We start from the raw sequence: 21865 nt of genomic DNA, 5'->3' as shown, positions 1-21865 counted from the left end.
ACAACTTCAACACCTAAAATTTGAGGAATGTCTGCCAGTTAATGAGTAAACCTTTTTGCGGCGGTGAGTGGTGAATAAAGGTGAAGCCTATATGTGGTTTGGGGTGGTTATGTGCCACAAGAACTCCATTTGAAGTGAGGTACTCTTAGACTATCAAAAACCTAAATGAAACCAAACTAATGTAAATATAACACTGCCTGTAAGCTGAAGCATTCAAACATGGCAAAAAAAAAACAATCCCCAAGATAATTAGATAGACCTACAATGTTCTCAAGTAAACTAGGCCTACAGGTTTTCTAATGGAAGTCTAGTTTCTGTTGTTTTCTGTTAATGAATGAATCTTTTAAGTTATTTATCTCCAGTGGAAGGGTTTTTGTCAAGTCCTTAGACCCAGAGAATAGAGCTATTTCTCTCTCTCTCTCTCTCTCTCTCTCTCTCTCTCTCCTCACACACACACACACACACACACACACACACACACACACACACACACACACACACACACACACACACACACACAGGTTTATGATAATGAGGAGCCTCGAGGCGCAAGGGGAGCTAGAGCCATTTTCACCATTCAAGCAGAGTTGCGCGGACGGAGCGGAGGTGCTGCTGCTGTTGTCGTTGCCGTGTGTGAGTGAGTGAGTGTGTGAGTAGCTCCGGCCAAGGTTACTGCAGGTTTACCTCTTAAAATCAGTCTGAGTGACCGGAGAGAAGTGCGACCGCTGAGAGCATGGCTCTTCTGCAACAAAGGGCAACTCACAGGCGGAAAGTTTAAAGGAATAAGGAGCTGCAGATATTCCCACTCGGAGCCCCGGCTGAACACAAACTAAGGAGCGATGCACTTCGTTAAATGGGATTTGTTGTTGATTTTCTGGTGGTGTGAACTGGTTTCGCTGGTGCATTGTTACACCGTTCACATCAGTGAGGATGCGGGGCCAAGGACGGTGGTGGCCGGCGTGGAGCGGGGCGCACGGTGTACTTTGGATGAGGTGCTCGCTCCCAAATTCACAGAGCGGTTTCTGGAGACTGACGCGGCGGCTGGCATTGTGTTTGTTTCGGACTCGATAAAGTGCCCCATGCTGCGCTCCAACCCCTTCACCGTGTTCACTGTGGCGGACTGCACGGACTCCGGCTACAACCACCTCCTCACCAGCCAGTATGACGTGCATGTTCACGGTAGGAACTGTTCAAACAAGCGTATAAGAAAACCTCAGTGGGACGTGGAGGTCCTCAGTTTGTTTAGTACCCACAGCCACCACCGCTCAGAGTGCCACCAAGCAGGCTCTGCTTTATTTGCAGTGGGGGGGCTGCTACCTGGAGCCCCGATCCGCTGCAAAGTCACCAACAGTCGGGACTTTTACTTCTCTGAGGGGGACTTGTTTGTGTCTGAGACGCTGTGCTGGAGGAAGGACACACTCCTGGAGCTAGACCTGCTCTGTGATGTACTCACAGGAAATGGACTGAATGCTGAAGTCAACCCTATCTCCATCCACTGGCGTGTGGGGCAGGGCCCCTTTAGGCAGGGCCACCTAGGGAAGCTGTTAGAAAAGGCAGCTCAGTCTGATTCAGGGATTGTGAGCAGGAGGAGGAGAAGCATCAACAGCAGCCCCCAGTTTCAACCTCCAATGTACCAAGTGTCTGTGGCAGAGAATAAGCCAGCTGGGACGCCGGTTGTTGTTTTGAAAGCAGTGGATGTGGATGAGGGGGAGGCAGGCAGGCTGGAGTATTTTATAGAAGCACTTTTTGATAGCCGCTCCAACAATCTCTTTGCTGTGGATCCGGCCAACGGTGCCGTGTCCACAGTAGAGGTGCTGGACCGGGAGACAAAAGACACCCATGTGTTCCGTGTGACCGCAGTCGACCATGGCGCGCCCCGACGTACAGCCATGGCCACCCACCATCACAGTGAGTGACAGTAATGATCATGACCCTGTGTTTGAGCAGCAGGACTATAAGGAAAGCATCAGGGAGAATCTAGAAATAGGCTATGAGGTGTTAACCGTGAGGGCCACAGATGGGGACGCACCTGTTAATGGTAACATCCTGTACCGCATCATCAACAGTAACGGGTCCAACGATGTGTTTGAGATTGATTCGAGGTCTGGTGTAATCCGCACCAAAGGTCTCGTAGACAGAGAGCAGGTGGAAGCCTATATGCTGTTAGTCGAGGCAAATGACCAAGGTCGGGACCCCGGGCCCCGCAGCGCCACAGCTACTGTTCACATTGTGGTTGAGGATGACAATGATAATGCTCCCCAGTTCAGTGAGAAACGCTATGTGGTCCAGGTGCCAGAGGACATGGCCCCTAACAAAGAGATCCTGCAGGTCACCGCCACCGATCAGGACAGAGGGAGCAATGCCGTCGTTCACTTCAGCATCATGAGTGGGAACACCAGGGGGCAGTTTTATATTGATGCTCAGACAGGTAAAATGGACCTGGTGAGCCACCTGGATTACGAGGCGAACAAAGAATACACTATAAGAATCCGAGCTCAGGATGGAGGACGCCCTCCGCTCTCCAACATCAGTGGCCTGGTTACGGTGCAGGTGCTGGATGTTAACGACAACGCTCCCATTTTTGTCAGCACCCCGTTCCAGGCCACCGTGCTGGAGAACGTGCCGTTGGGCTACTCCATCATTCACATCCAAGCCGTGGACGCAGACTCTGGCGACAACTCCAGGCTGGAGTATCTCCTCACTGAAACCACTCCAAACTTCCCCTTCAGCATCAACAACAGCACGGGATGGATTGTAGTGGCAGCCGAGCTGGACAGGGAAAGTGTTGATTTTTACAACTTTGGAGTGGAGGCCAGAGATCACGGCTACCCTGTCATGTCCTCCTCAGCCAGCATCAGCATGACAATTCTAGACGTCAACGACAACAACCCAGAGTTCACTCAGAAGGCGTATTACATGCGACTGAATGAGGATGCGGCCGTGGGGACCAGCGTTGTGACCGTCTCAGCTGTGGACCAGGACATCAACAGTGTGGTGACCTATCAGATATCCAGCGGAAACACCCGTAACAGATTCTCCATCACGAGTCAGAGCGGAGGGGGGCTCATTACTCTGGCGCTGCCTTTAGACTACAAACTAGAACGCCAGTACGCCCTCACTGTCACTGCAAGTGATGGGACACGCCTTGACACCGCTAAAGTGTTTGTTAACGTCACTGACGCCAACACGCACCGGCCCGTGTTTCAGAGCTCACATTACACCGTCAACATCAACGAGGACAGGCCTGTCAGCACCACTGTTGTGGTAATAAGTGCCACAGACGAAGATACCGGTGAGAATGCACGCATCACCTACTTTATGGACGACAGCATCCCTCAGTTTGACATCGACCCCGACACAGGAGCTGTCACCACACAGATGGAGCTGGACTATGAGGACCAGGTTTCCTATACGCTAGCCATCACTGCTCGGGATAACGGCATCCCACAGAAGTCTGATACCACCTACCTGGAGATACTGGTGAATGACGTCAACGACAACTCCCCCCGCTTCCTCAGAGACCACTATGTCGGCACGGTCATGGAGGATGTGCCGGTGTTCACCAGCGTGGTCCAGGTTTCTGCCACTGATAGAGACTCTGGACTAAACGGCCGCGTCTTCTACACCTTCCAGGGCGGGGAGGACGGCGATGGAGATTTCATAATTGAATCCACCTCTGGCATTGTTCGCACACTGCGCAGATTAGACAGAGAAAATGTTCCCGTTTACAGCCTGCAGGCTTTCGCTGTAGATAAAGGCGTTCCTGCTCTGAAAACCCCAGTAAACATCCAAGTAACAATCCTAGATGTTAATGACAACCCCCCTGTGTTCGAGAAAGATGAGTTTGACATCATGGTGGAGGAGAACAGCCCCATAGGCCTTGTGGTTGCACACATATTAGCCACAGATCCAGATGAAGGCAGTAATGCACAGATAATGTACCAGATAGTGGAGGGAAACATCCCAGAGGTGTTCCAGCTGGACATCTTCTCTGGAGAACTGACTGCATTAATAGACCTGGACTACGAGACAAGATCTGAGTATGTTATTGTGGTCCAGGCCACCTCCGCCCCTCTGGTCAGCCGCGCCACAATCCACATCAAACTTGTTGACAAGAACGACAACGTGCCTATGCTCAAAAACTTCCAGATCATCTTCAACAACTATGTGACGGACAAATCAAGCAGCTTCCCCACTGGAGTGATCGGACGCATCCCCGCACACGACCCCGACATCTCGGATCAGCTCCACTACAGCTTCGAAGTGGGAAATGAGCTGAACTTAGTCCTCCTGAACCAAAGCACAGGAGAGATCCAGCTGAGCCAGGCCCTGGATAACAACCGGCCCCTGGAGGCCTCCATGAGGATCTCAGTGTCAGGTGAGACTGTTAGATACCTCTTTGTAATTGCAGACTCCACCCAGTGAGTGACACACAGTGCAATGAGAGGAGAAGGTGTAGTCCTACCCTATTTCCATTAACATGTCCTGTCTCTTCATTTACATTTTCGCTTTACTTCACCAGGATAATGGAAGTGATGATGACTTAAGTATGTCTTTCTTGGCTTCAGTGTTCCTCAGTGATTTTCCTATAATAGAAATATTCATGAAGGAGGATTAATATTCACTGCAGGATATTTGTAAGCCATTCCACTTATTCCCCCTCTGACAAAAATCACTTTTAGTGCCAAGTCACAAAGATGTATTTAAGCATTTCAAGTCTGTGAGTTAAATTGCTTCCTTTGCTTAATGTAGGGGGAGCTTCTGACATTTTTTGGACCCCTCACTGAGGAAGCTTTCTCGTTTACACAAGCCTGATTTAGCGCCGTCTATTGTGGAGATTTAAATAGCTGTTTGTCTGAGCATGTCTGTAGGATCCACACCAGTGGATAGACTAATCATGCCCCATAATTGCCCATCGTACCCATTCTCCCACGAACAACGAAATACCTCATTTAATTATGGTCTATTTCTATAGCTTGTTTGAAGTCTGAATTAAGATTTGATGTTCTGTGTCATATTGTTTTTTTTTCCTTGTTCTAAACTGACAAAAAGGCAGTCAGCATTCCCAGCTTAAGAGTGTTTAAGGCTGAGGATGCTGGCTTGATTTTGTACTTAAAGACGACAAGAGTTGGTTGAGATTCAAATCATCGTTTGGTCTACTGTTTTGGACTTACACTATAAGTGTGAGAAGGGTTTAGATCCAACAATACGGGGTTGTTGTTACCCTCTGTTGAAGCTTATTTGATGCTGTGTGATCAGCTGTAATTCTGCCTTCTCTTTGACCTTGGTACAACCTGAGAGAGAGGGAAGAAGAACCAGGGAACATTATTAAGAGATTAGTTTAAGATGAAATCAGATACTTAACAAGAACAGTGAGGATTAATGGTGGAAGAAAGCTTGGGATTTCTTTAATTTGACTGAATGAGACCGTGGAAGTGATTTTGAATTTGTTGATGAGTTGACACTGAATAGCACATACTGTATGGTTTGAGTGGGTTGTGGTTATAATGGATTGGAGCTGAGCTTTGGCTCTCTGGAGAACAATAGTGAGCTGTCGATTCAGGGGCAGGCGCTACAGCTCATACCAGGCCGTGGTTGGGGGCAACAGCTGTGACTCCACCAAGGACCAATTAGAGGCTGTGTCTCCCCAGCTCGCCCCGCACCTGCTGGGGTTTATGTGTCAGCACCCCTGCAGGAGACAGAGGGCAATGGAGGGAGGCAGGAGGACAGAGGGGGAAGGGGTGGAGGGTTAAGTTGCAGTTGTGTAAACTGGGAACATGTTGGAAAGTACAGTCTTACTGTAACAGAGCAGGAAAGCCTTTAGACGGGCTGTTGGAGAAGGAGATGGGGTAGGCAGATGAGCTCCTCCAATAGATTCTGCTGACCCCAATTTTCAAAGCCTTCTCCCTCCAGGGACCTCCCAAGTCTTCCCATTATCTTTCTCTTTATGCTGCCGTTTAAGAGGCCCCTTATGATGGACGATTTTTGATGGGCTCTTTTGTATGTTGTTGGACTTTGATTAACATCGTTCTGAGCACTCCTCTTTAAACTGAAATGGATGCAACGATTCAAATGTAGCGCCACTTTGCTTCAAGTTGAAAGTGTGACCTATGCAGTAGTTTTGGGAAGGTAACATTTAAATAATCCACAGATTATGATGAATTTCTTACAGTTGAATTCAGGAATCTAGGCTAATCCACTGTATTGCCCCAACTCCTTGACGTACAGTAATTACTTTTAAGATACAATTGGACCTCACTTTGGTTTAAAAAAATGTTAAAGTATGATGTACAATTATTTACTTTCACTAAGATTATCATCCCAAAATCCCACAAGTAACTATATTTTAAAGTATTTAAATGACTCATTTTGTAATTACTTTGCATCAATAAAAGTATGTATGTAATCTGTTAACCCCTAATACTCATTGAAATACTATATCAACATCTTCAACATATAACATAAGCTTGATACTGTTATTGCAGTGACCCACAGACATTTTAATAACCTGGGTAATCTAAAGAGTACGGAAAAGCAAAATAAGGTCAAAATATTGATGGTCTGTTAGTGGTATGAATGTCTAGTCTAACTGGCAAGTTTCACTTAAAAATAATTCTCTGTACAGCCTTTCAGTGTGCTGAACTCTTCAGGAGTTAATTTACAGGATCCCCCCTTTAGTTTTTTTGAGCAGTTATGTATAGTCCGTATCTAAAAGATCAACCCCACACTAACATCAAATACACCATAAAGATAATTGCTTACCATCAAGTAGGGCTGTGCTCGATTAAAGAAATTCTTAGTCGACTAACACTCATTCAATTGTATCGACTAATCGATTAGTTGATTTAATCGACAGATCTATAAATCTGAGTTTCTCCGCAAAGAGTCATGCAAAAGCACCACTTTAAATATTGTGTTTACCAGAGATGTGCTCGTACGTTTCTTGGAAATAAGTCATTCAGCATGAAAAAAAGCATAAAACATGACTAATTGACTAAAGAAATCTAAGTTGACTAAGACCAAAACGACCGATTAGTCGACTAATCGACTAAGAGAGAGCAGCCCTACCATCAAGCTACCTGAGGTGCAAATATAACTGAGTTAAGTAGTGTAGATGAACTATATTTAAAGCAGCACATTCTGCGTAAAATTGACTCAAATGTTTATACTTGGTTCAAATTAAAACTAAATGAAAAAGAGTAAAATGATCTTTGCAACAAAGCATGTTGATAAATAAGTTAATAATAATCTAAATATATAATATGTAATTAATAGAATATATTAATGTTTTTTCCCCTAAACAAGTTAAATAAAATCATCCTTTAACAGAGAATATTGCTATTCAGTGTGGAACTATAACCATTCAAAACCATAAGCAGGCACTTCAAAACATATCTGACAATCGCATAACCTGGAGCTCCTGCTGTCCTATTGTGTATCGGCTGTGTGCACTGGCATAAATAAGTGATTATAACCATTTAATTATGTTAAGGAGTCAGATTTGGTGTGCGGGCGTTAGGCCTGCCTCTGTACTCAATGTGAGGAAGGAGAATTATTAACTCATATTAAGGTGGTGTGTTCATTAATTTGGGTTGCACTGAAATCAGTTCCAGATTTTAGGGATCTGTTGAATTCTAGCTTGCGTTTCTAACATGTTGAGAACAAAACAAACATACGTGATGATAATATTCGTTGTGTGTCACTTCTGTGCTATGAAGAGAATTGTGGTCACACTGCAGAATTGAGAGGCTGGATGTCGTCTGAGGGATTAGATTTGCTGCATCTGTATCCTGGGATCTGTCAGACCAGTGTTGACATACTCAGGGGCTGAGCTACTGTTCCCAGGCAAGCGTGAGCCTGCATAAATAGGTGTTTGCATTTGATGGCAAAGATTTTTTTCCCCTGCTTTTCTTTCATCCTCAAAACCCTGTTAATTTCAGTATAGAAACTATAGCCAATCCTTCATTATCCCTCATTTTGTAACATGTTATTATGCTTTTTAGTTTGAACGTGAGGCAAATTTGTTGCCTTTTGTTGTTTTGTCACCATTAATGTGTCCATTCCTGTACATTTCTTGTACTGTCAATTCCTGTACATTTCTTGTACTGTCAATTCCTGTACATTTCTTGCATGATGAAGTGACTCTGTAGGAGTTAAACATTTAAATTTGAACCTCCTGTGTGGCAAATATACAATATATACATTATTACAGCTATGCCATGAGGACACTTTGTCCTTGTTTTAATCAGAGTTTGAATCCAAGCCCATACCATGCCCTGCATGCTTACTTTGCAAATGCCAATGTAGAGATTTAACAGACAAACACGCCTCCACAACTAATGATGGCAGTTTGATTCAGCTCACATCACACTGCAGGTTGTAGAGATGCTCAAATTACATGGTGGACAGCAGGTATTTTCTGGCTCTGGTCACTGTGGGGAGGGTAGAGAGAGACACTTTTAAGTTTCAAGCGTGGGTCTGGAGTGTCTGGATGCTCTAGGGTTAAACTACTTCGTTGTCAAACTTGTCTGAGCCAAACATGTTGGCATTCAGCCCAACTAACTGGGGCAAACAATGAATACATTTATATGTATCAAGTTTTTGGTTTCTTGAAGATTATTTGGTGCTTCGATATCTTTTAAATATTTAAATGCTATGTTTTTCTTTTTTTTCAATCGGATACAGTATAGATGCCGTGTTCTTTGTAGTTGAATGTGTTTTTATGTTGTCTTAGACCCCCTTTGCCCCCTGCCCTTTGCCATCCTTGCATAAGATTATGCTACAAGACTGGAATTTTAATGGAGGCTCTCTGTTCCATCACATATCGTATAAGTAAGAGCCAAGACATTTGCAGCCAGCGTAATTTCATTATAATCTATTAAGGCTTTAAGCTGTCTGTGGAGGGAGTTTCTCAGGGGTTTGTCTTCTGTAACACTAGCCCATCAAGCTGCACAAATTGTGTGTGTGTGTGTGTGTGTGTGTGTGTGTGTGTGTGTGTGTGTGTGTGTGTGTGTGTGTGTGTGTGTGTGTGTGTGTGTGTGTGTGTGTGTGTGTGTGTGTGTGTGTGTGTGTGTGTGTGGCCGGCCTCCAACAGCTGGACCACTCTGATTGCTTTCCTGCTCACCATCATATAATTATTTCACTCAGGCGGAGCGCACCTTGGATTTCTGTGTTTGTAATGGTTGATGAATTTCTGTTTGCCTTATGGATGTTTCATAGGATTCAAAGTCACAGCCTGCAAATGCTTGCCCATGTTTCGTGTGACTGGAGACATCTGAAATGCGCTCCTTTCATTCTTCGTGCCTCCCTGGATGGCGTTAGTCACACATACAGGCTTGCTTGGAATGTTTGTAGCACTGTTTCTCTTCTCTTTAACATCACCTATCACCTTGATCCTGTTTCTCTTTCCCTCTTTTTGTTTGCATGTCACCATTCCCCATTTTTCTCCTATCTACCCAAGTCTATAGCTCTCACCCCTGCAACCTCCACTGTTCCCTCCCATCATTTCAAGCCCCCCCCCCACCACCACCCCCACCCGTCTCTGTCTCTCACTCCTTTGACTGTTGCCCCCCCCCCTCTCTGCCCTGTGAAAGGAAGAATGCCTAAGAGAAATGCTTTGTTAAGCACCCAGTTGTCATGGTGAACCTAGCAATGCCTGAGAAATTCCTTGTGGGTGGGGACAAGGGGTAAGGTCTCTTTTGTGGAGTGAAGATGGGGGGGAGGGGAGGCACATAAAGTTCTAAAGAGGAACTGTCCCCCTCTCCGTCTTGCCAGTGAAGCATGTAAGGCTTTCTTTGGACCTGTAATGCTCTGGGACACACTGACCTGTCCTGCCGGCTGCTTTCACTCTGCAAGCATTTTTACAGGACACGCAGCAAGTCAGCCGACACCTGACTGCAGATAGAAACTTTCCATATGACGGATAAAGTCTAATCTTGCATGTGACAGATGTCAGAGGCCCTCTGTTTTGAAGGCGCCCGAGAGTTAAAGCTCATGGTGATATGATAGTGTCGTCTTTAAGCTCTTTGATTTGTGACAGATGCGCTCAGAGAGGGTATCCCATTTCTGTCTGCCGCCCGCTTTCTCTTCAGCAGAACTTCCTCCTGCGGGTCTCGCTCCTCTACGCTTGGTTGCATAGAAGGTCCGGAGTAGCTGAGTTGGGGTGAGGGTGCGGGTGAGGAGGGGAGAATGACATCATCTATGTGTAAGGAGGGGAAATCGTGTTTGGGATTAGGGCTGGTGCATCGCTGGGGTGAGGTCTTGTGGTGCTTGCATATATCTCAGCGTTGTCCTGCATTGTCCTCGCCATCCCAGCAGACAATGGGACTGGGCTCTGTCTGGAGCTGCTCCGCCCCCCCCCTCTGTCTTTGTGTCCACTTGTTTTCCCCGGTGCTGCCATGTTCACGACAGTTTCACCGAGCTTGCTATTCATCTGTGAATTATCCTATTTACTGTACAGTCTGATGCAGGCACTTTTCACTTCAGTGAATCACTGACTGAGCACATATGATGAAGCTCTAGTACAGTGATTCCCAACCAGAGATACAGTACTTAGACCTCAGGGGCTACTTCTGCAGTTGCAAGAATCACACATTCAGTCAGCTCTAACTACTAAAACATTTACTATTGAGAGCGTGAAGAGAAAACTAAAAGGCTAAAACTTATGTATAAATGGTGAAAAAGTAAAAAAAAAAAAAAATACCATGGATGAATGGAAAAAGAATAGTATTGATATGGTTGAAGCGTCCATCTTGGCCGCTCCAAATGCAGTTCGATGTACAAATGCAAAGTTGAACAAACCCACCTGAACATTGACAGTTGAATTGGATGAAAAAATACTTTTAACAATATCAACTTTAATATACTTAATAGTGTTAAATAACATCCTGCTTCAAATCTGTTAAATTAAACCCATTTGAAACATGACGGGCGGTGTTGATTAAGGGTACTGGAGTTCATCACAGGGCTGTGGGGGTATGTTTGATAACCACTGGTCTAGGACAATAGACAGTAGTAAAAGTAATTCCAGCCCTCCACCGGAGTACAGAAAACACTACAAGTACATGCTTCTCACACTGTGAAGGTGACAGATTATGTGTCTTTAACAGCATGTTACCTTTACGCTACATTGCACTCATTTAGTATCGAAGCAAACCGAGATTTCAAAATGACCTGGATATTCTTTAACTCTGCCGTGCAAACTGTCAGAACCATATCGTGCAGTAGTTTGAGATGTTTCATCAGCGTCTGATTTATATTAATACTGACAGGAATGCGTCAGGCTAACGAAAACAGATGGTTTCCTCATGAGCTGCTACAGTGTCAGTTTGGTGGCACTCGAATATGAGTGACTATTTATACTGTTCACTTAGATGCAGGTGGATCCTTTTAGTTGTTTGTTTTTTTCACTTTCAGCACAGTTCTTGATCTGTACCTGATTGTCTTTCCAAAAATAATTTGCTTGTGACAGGGTTCAAACATTAAACTGTCAGGATAAGTTACTATAATAGCCCTTATGTTTTTTTTAGTGATGGTATCAAACCTAGAGTATGACTTGAGTTGTTGCCTGCTCTGTTTTAAAGTTTCTTAATAAATGACAAAGTCATCATTGTGCTGCTGGATGCTACGTATCCAATATCTTTCAAATGACTATTGGTACGTTTGAATGACAGCCCCGTGCTTGGTCACATCTCTGCATGATAATGTCTCTTTACTATAGCGTTGACAGCAGTTCTCCTTTTGATATGCAAATGTTCTGATCGGAGGCGTTCAGGTCCTTAAAGCTGCTTCACTATAGAGGAGGAATCTGAGGAATGTCCTCTTCTTGTGGTTTTTGGATACAGCAGAAACGTGTCATCAGGGGATGCTGTGGCAGGGTCCGCAAATTAGTATGAATGGCCTCTCTCCAACGTAGTCAGCTTTCGTCCTGAATGGAGGAATCAGGAGAGGGATTGTGGTTTTGCTCTGACTCCTCTGGATTGAAATCCTTGGGTTGACATTGAGCTACAGCAGCAGTTTTCATTATTGACTTCACAGGCACTGTAAGGAATTAGGTGTTGTTGTGTTGTGGTTATCATTACAGCTGATCTTTCTTCTCACTACTTAAGCGTAATTGCTCTGCAGAAGTAGAAGAAACAGCCAATTATAGCACTGTTAGATTTTTTAAATAATTATTTCAAAAACAAGGTCAGAGACATATTTATATTTATTGTATTCCTCTGTTCTGAAAACAAATGAACACACACAAATCTGCACATAGTGGAATTGCAACGGCGGCCTTAACAGCGCTCAATAACACCAGATCTGCTGCGTAGGAGTTTGAGCGTGCTGTCCATTCCCTCCTTTGAGAGAAAGATTTGCAAGTAGGTTTCCTGTTGTACACAAGCTGTTGGTGTTCAGATGTGTTTGATTCTGTGTTACCGCTTTTCCCCCAACAATCAACGGCTTTTATCCCAAATCAACCTCAAATGCTCCTCAGTCTTCTGTCATTGTGCTCTGAAATTTTGTTTTTGGTGATTAGAGAAGCTTTAACATTTTCTCAGCCCTCATGACATGTTTTACCCTCAAGGCTACTAATTTCTCAACTGCCGATTGCTTCTAAAGCTAGCAGCATATACTTTAGTGTAATTTAAAGACACAGTGAAATATAAATTATAAAATGTTCCAGTTTAAATCATGTTAATTGTTGATTCATCTCATTTTAAATGCTAGTCAATGTCCAGAAAGTGATTTTTAAACAAAAATCCTGCTCTTTCCTCCTGTTCCGTTTTAAACTAAACCTATCCAATCTAATGTAATGACTATTTAAGCCCGTCCATCATATAAAACTGACAATTTTGATGATTATTAGTCAAAACTGTTTAAAGTGGCTAGGTCTTTGCTTGGGGAATTGGACGCGTCACCTCAGTGAAAGCATATTGTGGCGATTGAGCCTTGGTCTTGATTTCTGATGTGTGCAGCTGTAGGTGGAGGAGGCCTGCTGGGAGAGTGTTTTATGCAGAGTGCAGTGGTGGTGGGGTGTCAGCTTCGGCCGTTGCTTGTCTAGTGGGGGGTCGGGGGGTGGTATAGGGTAGTGAGATGAAAAACCTGTCCCTCCCTTTGCAGTGCATAGCCTCCACCCCCACACCAGACATCAGTCTCCATTCAGGCAGCAGTTGAGCGTGTTTCACCTTTCAGTCCTGGTTAATTCAAGCAGGCCAGCCACATTTTACTGCATCCCTTTTGATCACCAGGACTTGAGATCCCAGCTTTTAAATTAAATTGACACCAAACAGAGTGCACTTGGTTTTAATGAAAAAGGAATTTGACGAGCTTGATCTAACAGATAAGAGACTATTTTAAACACTGTCAGAGTACTGAGCCACAGAGCCCCAACATAATGATAAACTTCTGCTCCCTCGGTCTTTAACCCACATCAGCCCTCATTAGCGTCTGATTTTTCTTTTCTTTCTTCTTTACTGGAGTGTTAATTGAACCTCAGCTGGGTAACTGGTATGAAGGTGAGGATTAAGCCTGTTGTCCTGCTGGGTGCTTTCTGTTCCTGTATGTCCACAATCAGGTGGAACAAAATCATGAAGTCCCTTCACATGAAACCTCAAGCATCTAAAAGCAGCAGAGAAAAATACTAAAAATGACTTTGGTTGTATAAGTCAGTTTGTAATCGTATTTTTGGCATTTTACTCAATGACCCTCCATGGAAATAGTCTGTATTTCACAAAAATTACACCAGTGCGACACCATATTTTCTTTTAACTTACAGTGTGTTTGAACAGTTGTGGCTCCGGTTGTCTTCTGTGGTTTCAAACAAGTGTTTCGGCCTCATCAGATTTCACTCTTGACCATATTTACAGTTCAGTGGGCCCCATGTTGACGGGTCCCAGCACCTGTAAGCTTTAGTCTCAAACTGGCTGTAAACATGTCAAGGTGACGACACAACTGAGCTGCTGATCTCTGATTGTGGAAGGCAAAAACTTCAGAAAGAAGTCAAATGTAATACATTAGTCAGGGTCTCGCACACGTACACACATACAGCAGCAGAGTAATTAATGTGTGTGATTCTCAGGCTGATCCAAGGGCAGAGTATTTAATATTAATTAAAATTTAAACTGTTGTTGGCCCCACAGGGACTGTACTCTCAGGTCACAGCTCTGTGGTTTGTGTGGTTGGTGTGTGACGTGGATGTGTTGTCTCTCTGTGACCTTCTGTAGACTCAGTGGTGTAGTGTTTGTCAGCAATATGCAAACGTGACACTGTTGTCAGTAGTTTTGCACTGTAGTAGCTTGTTAACAGTGTTTTTTTATTGTTAATATCTACTGCAGAGGCCTGGCAGAGACAGCTGTTCTTCCTGTTTAAAAGTGTACCGTATACTGTTTTTCAGAATAAGGTAGTTTTAGCTAACTATCAGCGTTTGATTTCAACATTTAATAGGACGTTTGCATTCTTCCGATGTGCAAACAACAATAATAAAGCTGCATTTTATTTGCATTCATTATCTGCACTCCCCTTCAACGCTCACAGTATCTCTCTCTGTATTAGATTATTATTATTAATTTCACATGATAACTTCTACTGGAGATATGAATGGTTTTACACAAAGGAAATTAACTTTTAAAGAAAACTAAATTGCATCTGTTTTTGCTAAGTAACATATTGCTTAATAAATTGTAAGGATTAAAAAAAAAGGTATTTTATGGCAGATCAGTCTCTGATTGGCTCTGAGCATTCATGTGATCACTTCAGAGCTGCTCTTGAAAGTTACTTATACACTTTGCTGTAAGTAGGAGTCATATTCTTCATGCTCTTTAAAGTTTTTTAAGTCTAATTCTTAGCAGTTTGATAAATATGAGCCCAGTTTTACTGATCTATCCCAAAACAAACAACCAAACAGAAAGTACCGCTTGCATGCTCAATTCCGAATCATGAACTTATTAAAAGCTAGTAAGTTTGCAGAGCGGCTCGCTGCTTGGAGCTCTAAAGGCTGTAAAACTGTAATCTCATCTGCAGGCCTTTTCCCTCCAAAGTGATTTTTAATTTATGATCTCCCTATTGATCTTGGAAATGGGACCCCGGCTTTGCGCTCTTTGATGTAGTGAGTACTCTGTGCGTGCTGCACATACTGTAGTGTACTGATGCTAAACAACTAAGACAGGCTCTGCTCAACCTCATTACCTTCTTACCCGGAGGTTCCCCCTTGTCATGACACACATCCGCAGAGAAACACACAGCTGCCTCTGAGGGAGTATCGGCCGCTCCGGATCACAGAATTATTAACGTGGTTTTGTTTTGATTGTGGCGTTCTTTACGTGGAACCGTTAGACGTGTGATGAATGGATGCTTGAGTGCGATTATTTATCGTCTCTCCGCTGTCATGATGATAAATGGTCTTTTTATAGTGTCTGTAATGTGTTTCCCCTCCCCACAATAACTAGAAGGTGTTTTCATTGGCTCAGTGTTTAACCTGCACATTAGGAGGCGGAGCAGCCAGGTTTACCTCTGAGCAAGACACATGCTGTGATAGAGAATTGTAAGTTATATTTCTTAACTGTAGATTCATCACAAGCCTTGGTTTGCGTCAAAACTCGTAAACTGGATGTCACAGTTTTCTAACGGTCTAACTTTCTAGCTGTTTTCCAACCACTTTCAGTCATTTGAATGCAGCTTTCTGGTTTTAGTTGATGAAGACCTATAATGCTCCGTTAGCTTTCTGTGATGCTGGCAGCACTGAAGCCGTTAGTGGATCCTCTGCAGGCTTATCTGTAGAGGAGGTGCAGGTTCAGCCCACTAACCTTCAGTCCTCTGAAGGTGATGCCCTTATTCGCTGTGTCCTTTGGTTGCTGTCTCCTGGATTGGGACACAGCTTAAGTGTTCACACACTCATGGCTTTCAGCTCAGGCTTACATTTGTAGCTTGCTGTCCCCTCTGTCTTTAATTTTCTCTTCTGTACACAGACAAAAAAGCAAAAATATGCCAATATAATCTTGAAACAGAGAGCGAAGAGCATAAACAACTGCTAAACAGTCACAGGCAAAGCTCTGAGAGAGAGGATCAGGGTTTCTGTCCTGCTCTTGTGGGTGATGTCTCTGTCTTCAGTAATTTGGTCACACAGTCCTTCTGATCTTTATCCACCCTGACTTTGTTGACGTTTTCTGGGAATTCAACTGGGAGATTTGATGGCAACTTTGTGCTCTAATTAGGCCAGTCTCCCCGATTTGTTCTCTCTGTCTCTCTGTCTCTCTCAGCAGTTCATTACCCCGGCCACTAAGATCCCTAGTAGGCTTTAAACAAAAATAAATAAATGCTCTCTGTGTTCATATAACATTGTGTCAGTGGAGTATTTGTCGTTCATAATTTTCTTGAAGGTTGAAACTGGGTTTCACTTAATATTTCAAAGATAAAAAGCTGTACATCTCCACTCCCCCAACCTCCTGGCTGATAATTTATGTTCTCTGTGTCGAGACCTCAACCTACAGTCAAACATGGCCTCTGTGCGTCTCTGAGAGACTGTAAATCATAATGACTACGCTGGTTTACATGCCAGTTTGTTGTCGGAGATGTCTTGTAGGATTTCTTGGCTCCGCATATGCCTGATTTGATTTCATATTAGGATAAAGAGCTTCAGAGTATTCTGTTTATATGCTGGAGTATGTGAGCTTAAAAAGGGAAAATGCTCAACCTACAGAAAAAAGCTATGTTTTTTCATGTATTTATTTTTTGATGCATTTTTGATCAAGTTTTAAAGATATAGGCCGGTCCGGCTGCGCATGCATGTGAGTGCGTTGTGCATCGGTATCTGATGCTGACGAGTTGGGGAACAGTCTGTGAGAGCCGCGTGGAGGCAATCCCAGACCACTTTTAACCAACCTGATCTCACAGAATTACGTGAAACGAACACGGCCCCTTAACTCAAGATCTGTGGAAATTCCGTGATGGGCCCACGGAACAATTCTGTGAAATGAACACGGCCCCTTAAGTTAAGGAAAAGGTCGTTGGTGGGCTTACGTTTCCATGACACGCAGGACAACAACGGGACGGTTGGGTTTAGGAAAAGAAGAAAGCAACGGTCAGGTGTAGGAAACGTGACATGATCCCTGCTCTCCTGGGTGAAAGTCCTGTGTTGTTTGACCCATCCACCACCCCAACCAATCTCCCTACGCAGATTTTCGGCCTTTCATGCTACTCGCTGCCGTAGTCGCTCCTGATGCTACGTCATCTTCTCACTGACGTTACGTTGGCATTGTTTTCTGTGGTGGCCACACGGAATTTTCACACATTCCGTGCCACCACCACGGAACATCACAACTGTGTTAACAGTTCGTGATCATTTCACAGAATTCTGTGAGACCAGGCTGCTTTTAACAGTACAGCCCCTTTTAATAAAGACTTTGCTTTTTAAATGTCATGAAGCCTGTTTTCCTCATCTTCAGTGCTTTAATGTACAATGATGTATACATCACACACACACACACACACACACACACACACACACACACACACACACACACACACATACACACATACACACATACACAATGCTGTACACAGTCTTGGCAGTCCTACAGTGTGTGTTTAATCTTTTCCCTGGCGCCACTTCCTAGCTGAGAGCATTCCTGGCACCCAGAGGCCCAGAGGGGCTTGAGCTCTGGGCTGAGAGTAGTGTCACACTTCAGAGTTGGCACCTTGTCCCATCACCAACTAAGCATCCCCCTCTTCCTCCTTTTTGGCCCAAAACGCTCCGCTTACCCTCGGTTCCTGAGCGGAGGATCCTTCCATGGAGAATGACCTCTTTGAAGGATGGTCTGGTTCCTTTCAGAGGAGATTCTCCTCGCGCTCAGTTTCCCAGCGCTGCGTCTACGTCTGGATCTCTGCCCGAGCTCCCGACCAAGAATGCGAATTGGCAGAGGACATAATTAAGGCGATGTCTGTCCTTATATGTGGCCTAACCTTTAAGAGCCTCTGTTCACTGAGAACTGGCTACTGTTCCTGCAGAGTATCAGTTATAATTCCAGCTAAATGGATGAAGAGAAAACTGGCGGCAGGAGAGAGTAGATTGTTGTTGGTTTGTTTCTTCAAGTTAGAAAGGATTTTAGTGTCTACAGTCAGTAAAATGTTGTGAAAGTATAATAACACCACTTGCTACAGCAGTCAGTATTATATTTGTTTCCCATGAGGTTTGTCAGTTCAAACACTGCCAAAACTCTGTCCGACACAAAACACTCTGTCTTAAATCTGGAAACACAATAAATAAAACAGATTTTCACAGACAGATTGTAACTGCATGTCGAACGCACCTTGATATTTCAATGAGGTGTGTGTGTGTGTGTGTGTGTGTGTGTGTGTGTGTGTGTGTGTGTGTGTGTGTGTGTGTGTGTGTGTGTGTGTGTGTGTGTGTGTGTGTGTGTGTGTGTGTGTGTGTGTGTGTGTGTGTGTGTGTGTGTGTGTGTGTGTGTGTGTGTGTGTTCTTATCTTAACATTAGACCCACAGCAATTAGTCAATGGACAGAAGATGTTTATAATTTATCAATCGTTTTAAGCAAAAATGGCAAAATTCTCTGGTACCAGCTTCTCAAAATTAAAAAAATTTTTTAGTCTTTGATGATATTAAACTTGGGCACTGGGCAATTGAAATGGGCATTTTTCCTGAAAAAAAAGAAAGAAAAATAAGCAGATTTATGAAATTAATCGTTGTTTGCTGCCCTAAATGCAATTTTATGCAAAAAATATATATTTTCAGTTAGTCAATAAACTCAAGTCAATACATTTTGATAATTGATAAATCTTTTTTTAGGGAAAACACTAAAAAAGTATTGCTTTCACTTGTCATTTTAAAAGATGACTGTCAATTGAATATTTTTGAGTTTTAGGCAAGCTATATTAAGACATTTTTTACCCCCAGGTTTGGAACCACTGGTTATAAGGATTAATTAAAAGAGCATAAGAATAATCAGCAGATAAACTGATAATGAAAACAATCATCAGTTGCATCTGAAGTTGTAAATTTCTCCTCTATTTGAAAAGGAGCCCTAACTATGACCTGCTCTGCCTTTGTCATTGCTTCCTGTTATGTTCTCCCCTCTTATATGCAAATGTTTTCTTGTGTGCACAGGTGTGTGTTTGTGTGTGTGTGTGTTTACAGTAAAGTGTGAATAAAAGGGGCAACCCTGCTCGTCTCTGTACTTTGATTTTTCCCCACTTCCTCTGCTAAGGCCCTGTATTATTACTGTGCTGGAAGCGCTTGACTGAAAGCAGAAGGATTAAAGCCGTGTCAAACATGCTTCTGTCTCTTTTCCTTTATGACCCCCTCTCTTCCTCTTCCTCCCCCCTCCCTTGGCATTCTGTGTTTAAACTCGCCCAGTGCCAAAACAGAGATCTGGTAACTTTGGGCAGTGCTGTTTGTTTGTGTGAGTCCTGCTCGCAGGTTCTGCTCTCTGGCCGGCATCCAGACGCTCCAAACAAAGCGTCCCATTGATTATTTTGGAGGGAGGCTTGTTTTCATGACACTTTTGATTTGATTAAGCTCGTTTTGTGTTTGCTCTTGAGGCTACAGAAAACTGCAGGCCATCAGTGAGATAGACAAAATGATCGTGGTCTCTCTGTGACCTTAAAGTAGACTATGAAACTTTTGAGAGACAAAATGACATAATCCTCCAATTACAAACGAAAAGTTAAATTCACAAGCAATCAAACACACAATTTGTCAGTTAATTATACCTGGGAGTTTTACTACTACAACCTTATTGTATGGTATGACCAGTAGCATATTAAGTCTAATGTTAGCAAACTTAACCTAGAATAGATATTTCTGTGTAACTGATATTACTGAGTCAGAAACTTTTAAGGTGTTAATGGCACTTTTCTCCCCGGATATTAAGCTAGATAGACGCAATGCAAACTGTTTGTTATGCCACTATGGGACAACTGTGACTTCTTGTCACCGGGCAGAGAGCTGAATGATCCAGGTTAAGTTGTGCATTTGTTGCACACTTTCTCTGTCTGCTGGATTTAGAGCATCCTCAAAGCTTTAACGGACTAAGATCCGTAGGTTTTGTGCTTGTTAGCAACATACTGAACTTCCCTTAGTGGTTGGATGGTTTAGGATCAAGCCTGTTTTCATTATAATTTTACTCCTCAGTGAGCAGGGCTCTGACTGCTCCTGTCAGTGACTTTCAGCTGATAATGTTGTTTTTTATTGTAAATTTGGTTACAGTAGTCAAAAACAAGCAAGAAATAAGCTTAACAAAGTCAATGTAAATGGGGTACATAGCCTTAAGTATGTTTACCTTGCACGGCAACACAATGAAACAGAATAATTTGCGTTTTATTCACCAACAGCAACATCTACATTATTAAGTCTGACTTGGCTGATAAAGGCCTAACATGGGAATTAATGTACTGTACAGTCAAGAGCTACTGTATAATAGCAGACAAACAATACATGTCTTCAGTCATAGCCAAAGGATTTAATGTATAGAAGATAAAACATTAACAGGATCAAAACAACAAGATAAAAGACGCTTGCTGAGCTGAGAAATGCTGTAACCGTTAAATCTGAGAGTATGAAGCATGTATAATTAAGTAGCATCTCTGCTTCCGGACAAAGCAAAGAAGGAGGGAATTGTGAATACAGGCGTGAAATTGCTGATTAGAAACTTGGAGGGTATTGAAAGAAAACATACACTTAGTCTTGGCATACGTTATCTGTTCTGGCACATGAGCAAAAAAACAAAACAAAAAAAACCCACTTGTCTGAGTCAAGAATATGAGTAAATAAAAGTGTTGATATTCATTAACATGTCAATTTGTGGCATTTTTGCTTTTAAGTCCTTCATTATCAGCTACATTTACAGCAACAACCATGTTGTTATTCTGTTTACACATGCGGGTCTGCTGCAAATACCTAAACCCCATGATTCAGGAGCAGCTGTTGCAGAATAAATCCTCCACCATGCCTGTACCTGCATCAATCCTGCATTTACTGTTGTTGTGTGTTGATTCTTCAATCGCTGGTGATTTTGGTTTTCTTAGGCCTCAAGATTATCAACTCACCTTTTCATACAATATCAAATGAAAACATCCTTTAAAGCAGGGGTGTCAAACTCAAATTCACTAAGGGCCACACGTGAAAATAACAATCACATCAAGGGCCAGACATGTTTAGTTTATCCACATGCTTTCATTTAATCGAAAAAGTCAAGGATTTTTTACTGGATTATTGCGTGTCTCATATAGCCTTCTCACTTACAGTTTGCCCTAAAGCCCCCAAAAAAGTAACTTAATCCATCAAAGAAAAAAGCAACAAAAAATGGAGAAAAGTGACAAAAACGTCAGAAAAAGCGACAAAATGACAAAACATTGAAAAAGCTACAAAAAGTAGACAGGCCAAAATTTATTGTGAACCTAAATTGACATGCGGGCCAGATCAAAATCTGCGAATTTGGCCCGCGGGCCTCGAGTTTGACACATGTGCTTTAAAGGATAGGTCTGGTGATATTCTCTTTTTTTTCTAATTGTCAATAAATCCCAGGAAAAGACCAAAACCAAGAATGTATTGAACCCATTAAGTATTGTCTGTGTATCCAAAGCCTGATGTATCTTATTTCTCTGTGCCGTAGAGCTCCATTGTTTACAACATAACGTTAATGAGCCGCATCCTTGGACGTGACATGTTCATGAACATGGCACTGTAGTTTGTTTTGAGTCAATCCTACATACACCGTCCTGCTGCTGTCACTAGAGCACCAGATCTGTATTAATCCGCATCTGAAAATAGTTCCCAACAAATATAGTATTCACTCCTGTCTGAGTAACGTTTGCTAAAAGCTACAGTGCCCCGCTGTTTTAGGAAATAATTTAGCATTTAAAAAAAATC

At 43.1% G+C, this 21865-nt stretch overlaps 1 protein-coding gene across 1 annotated transcript in view; it reads left to right on the top strand.

Annotated features, from left to right (window-relative positions):
• The first annotated feature begins 597 nt into the window (after nucleotides 1–597).
• celsr2 (cadherin, EGF LAG seven-pass G-type receptor 2) overlaps nucleotides 598–21865 on the top strand; it is a 64490-nt gene continuing 43222 nt past the window's right edge. The window contains 2 exon segments of the mRNA XM_039798089.1: nucleotides 598–1897; nucleotides 1899–4378. Coding sequence (XP_039654023.1) covers nucleotides 840–1897; nucleotides 1899–4378 — 3538 coding nt within the window. The 5' untranslated portion in view covers nucleotides 598–839.

This window comes from Perca fluviatilis, chromosome 4, assembly GCF_010015445.1.
Source record: "Perca fluviatilis chromosome 4, GENO_Pfluv_1.0, whole genome shotgun sequence".
NCBI classification, from domain to species: Eukaryota; Metazoa; Chordata; class Actinopteri; order Perciformes; family Percidae; genus Perca; species Perca fluviatilis.
Note: the sequence above shows the minus strand (reverse complement) of the source record. Positions and strands in the feature narration are given on the sequence as shown.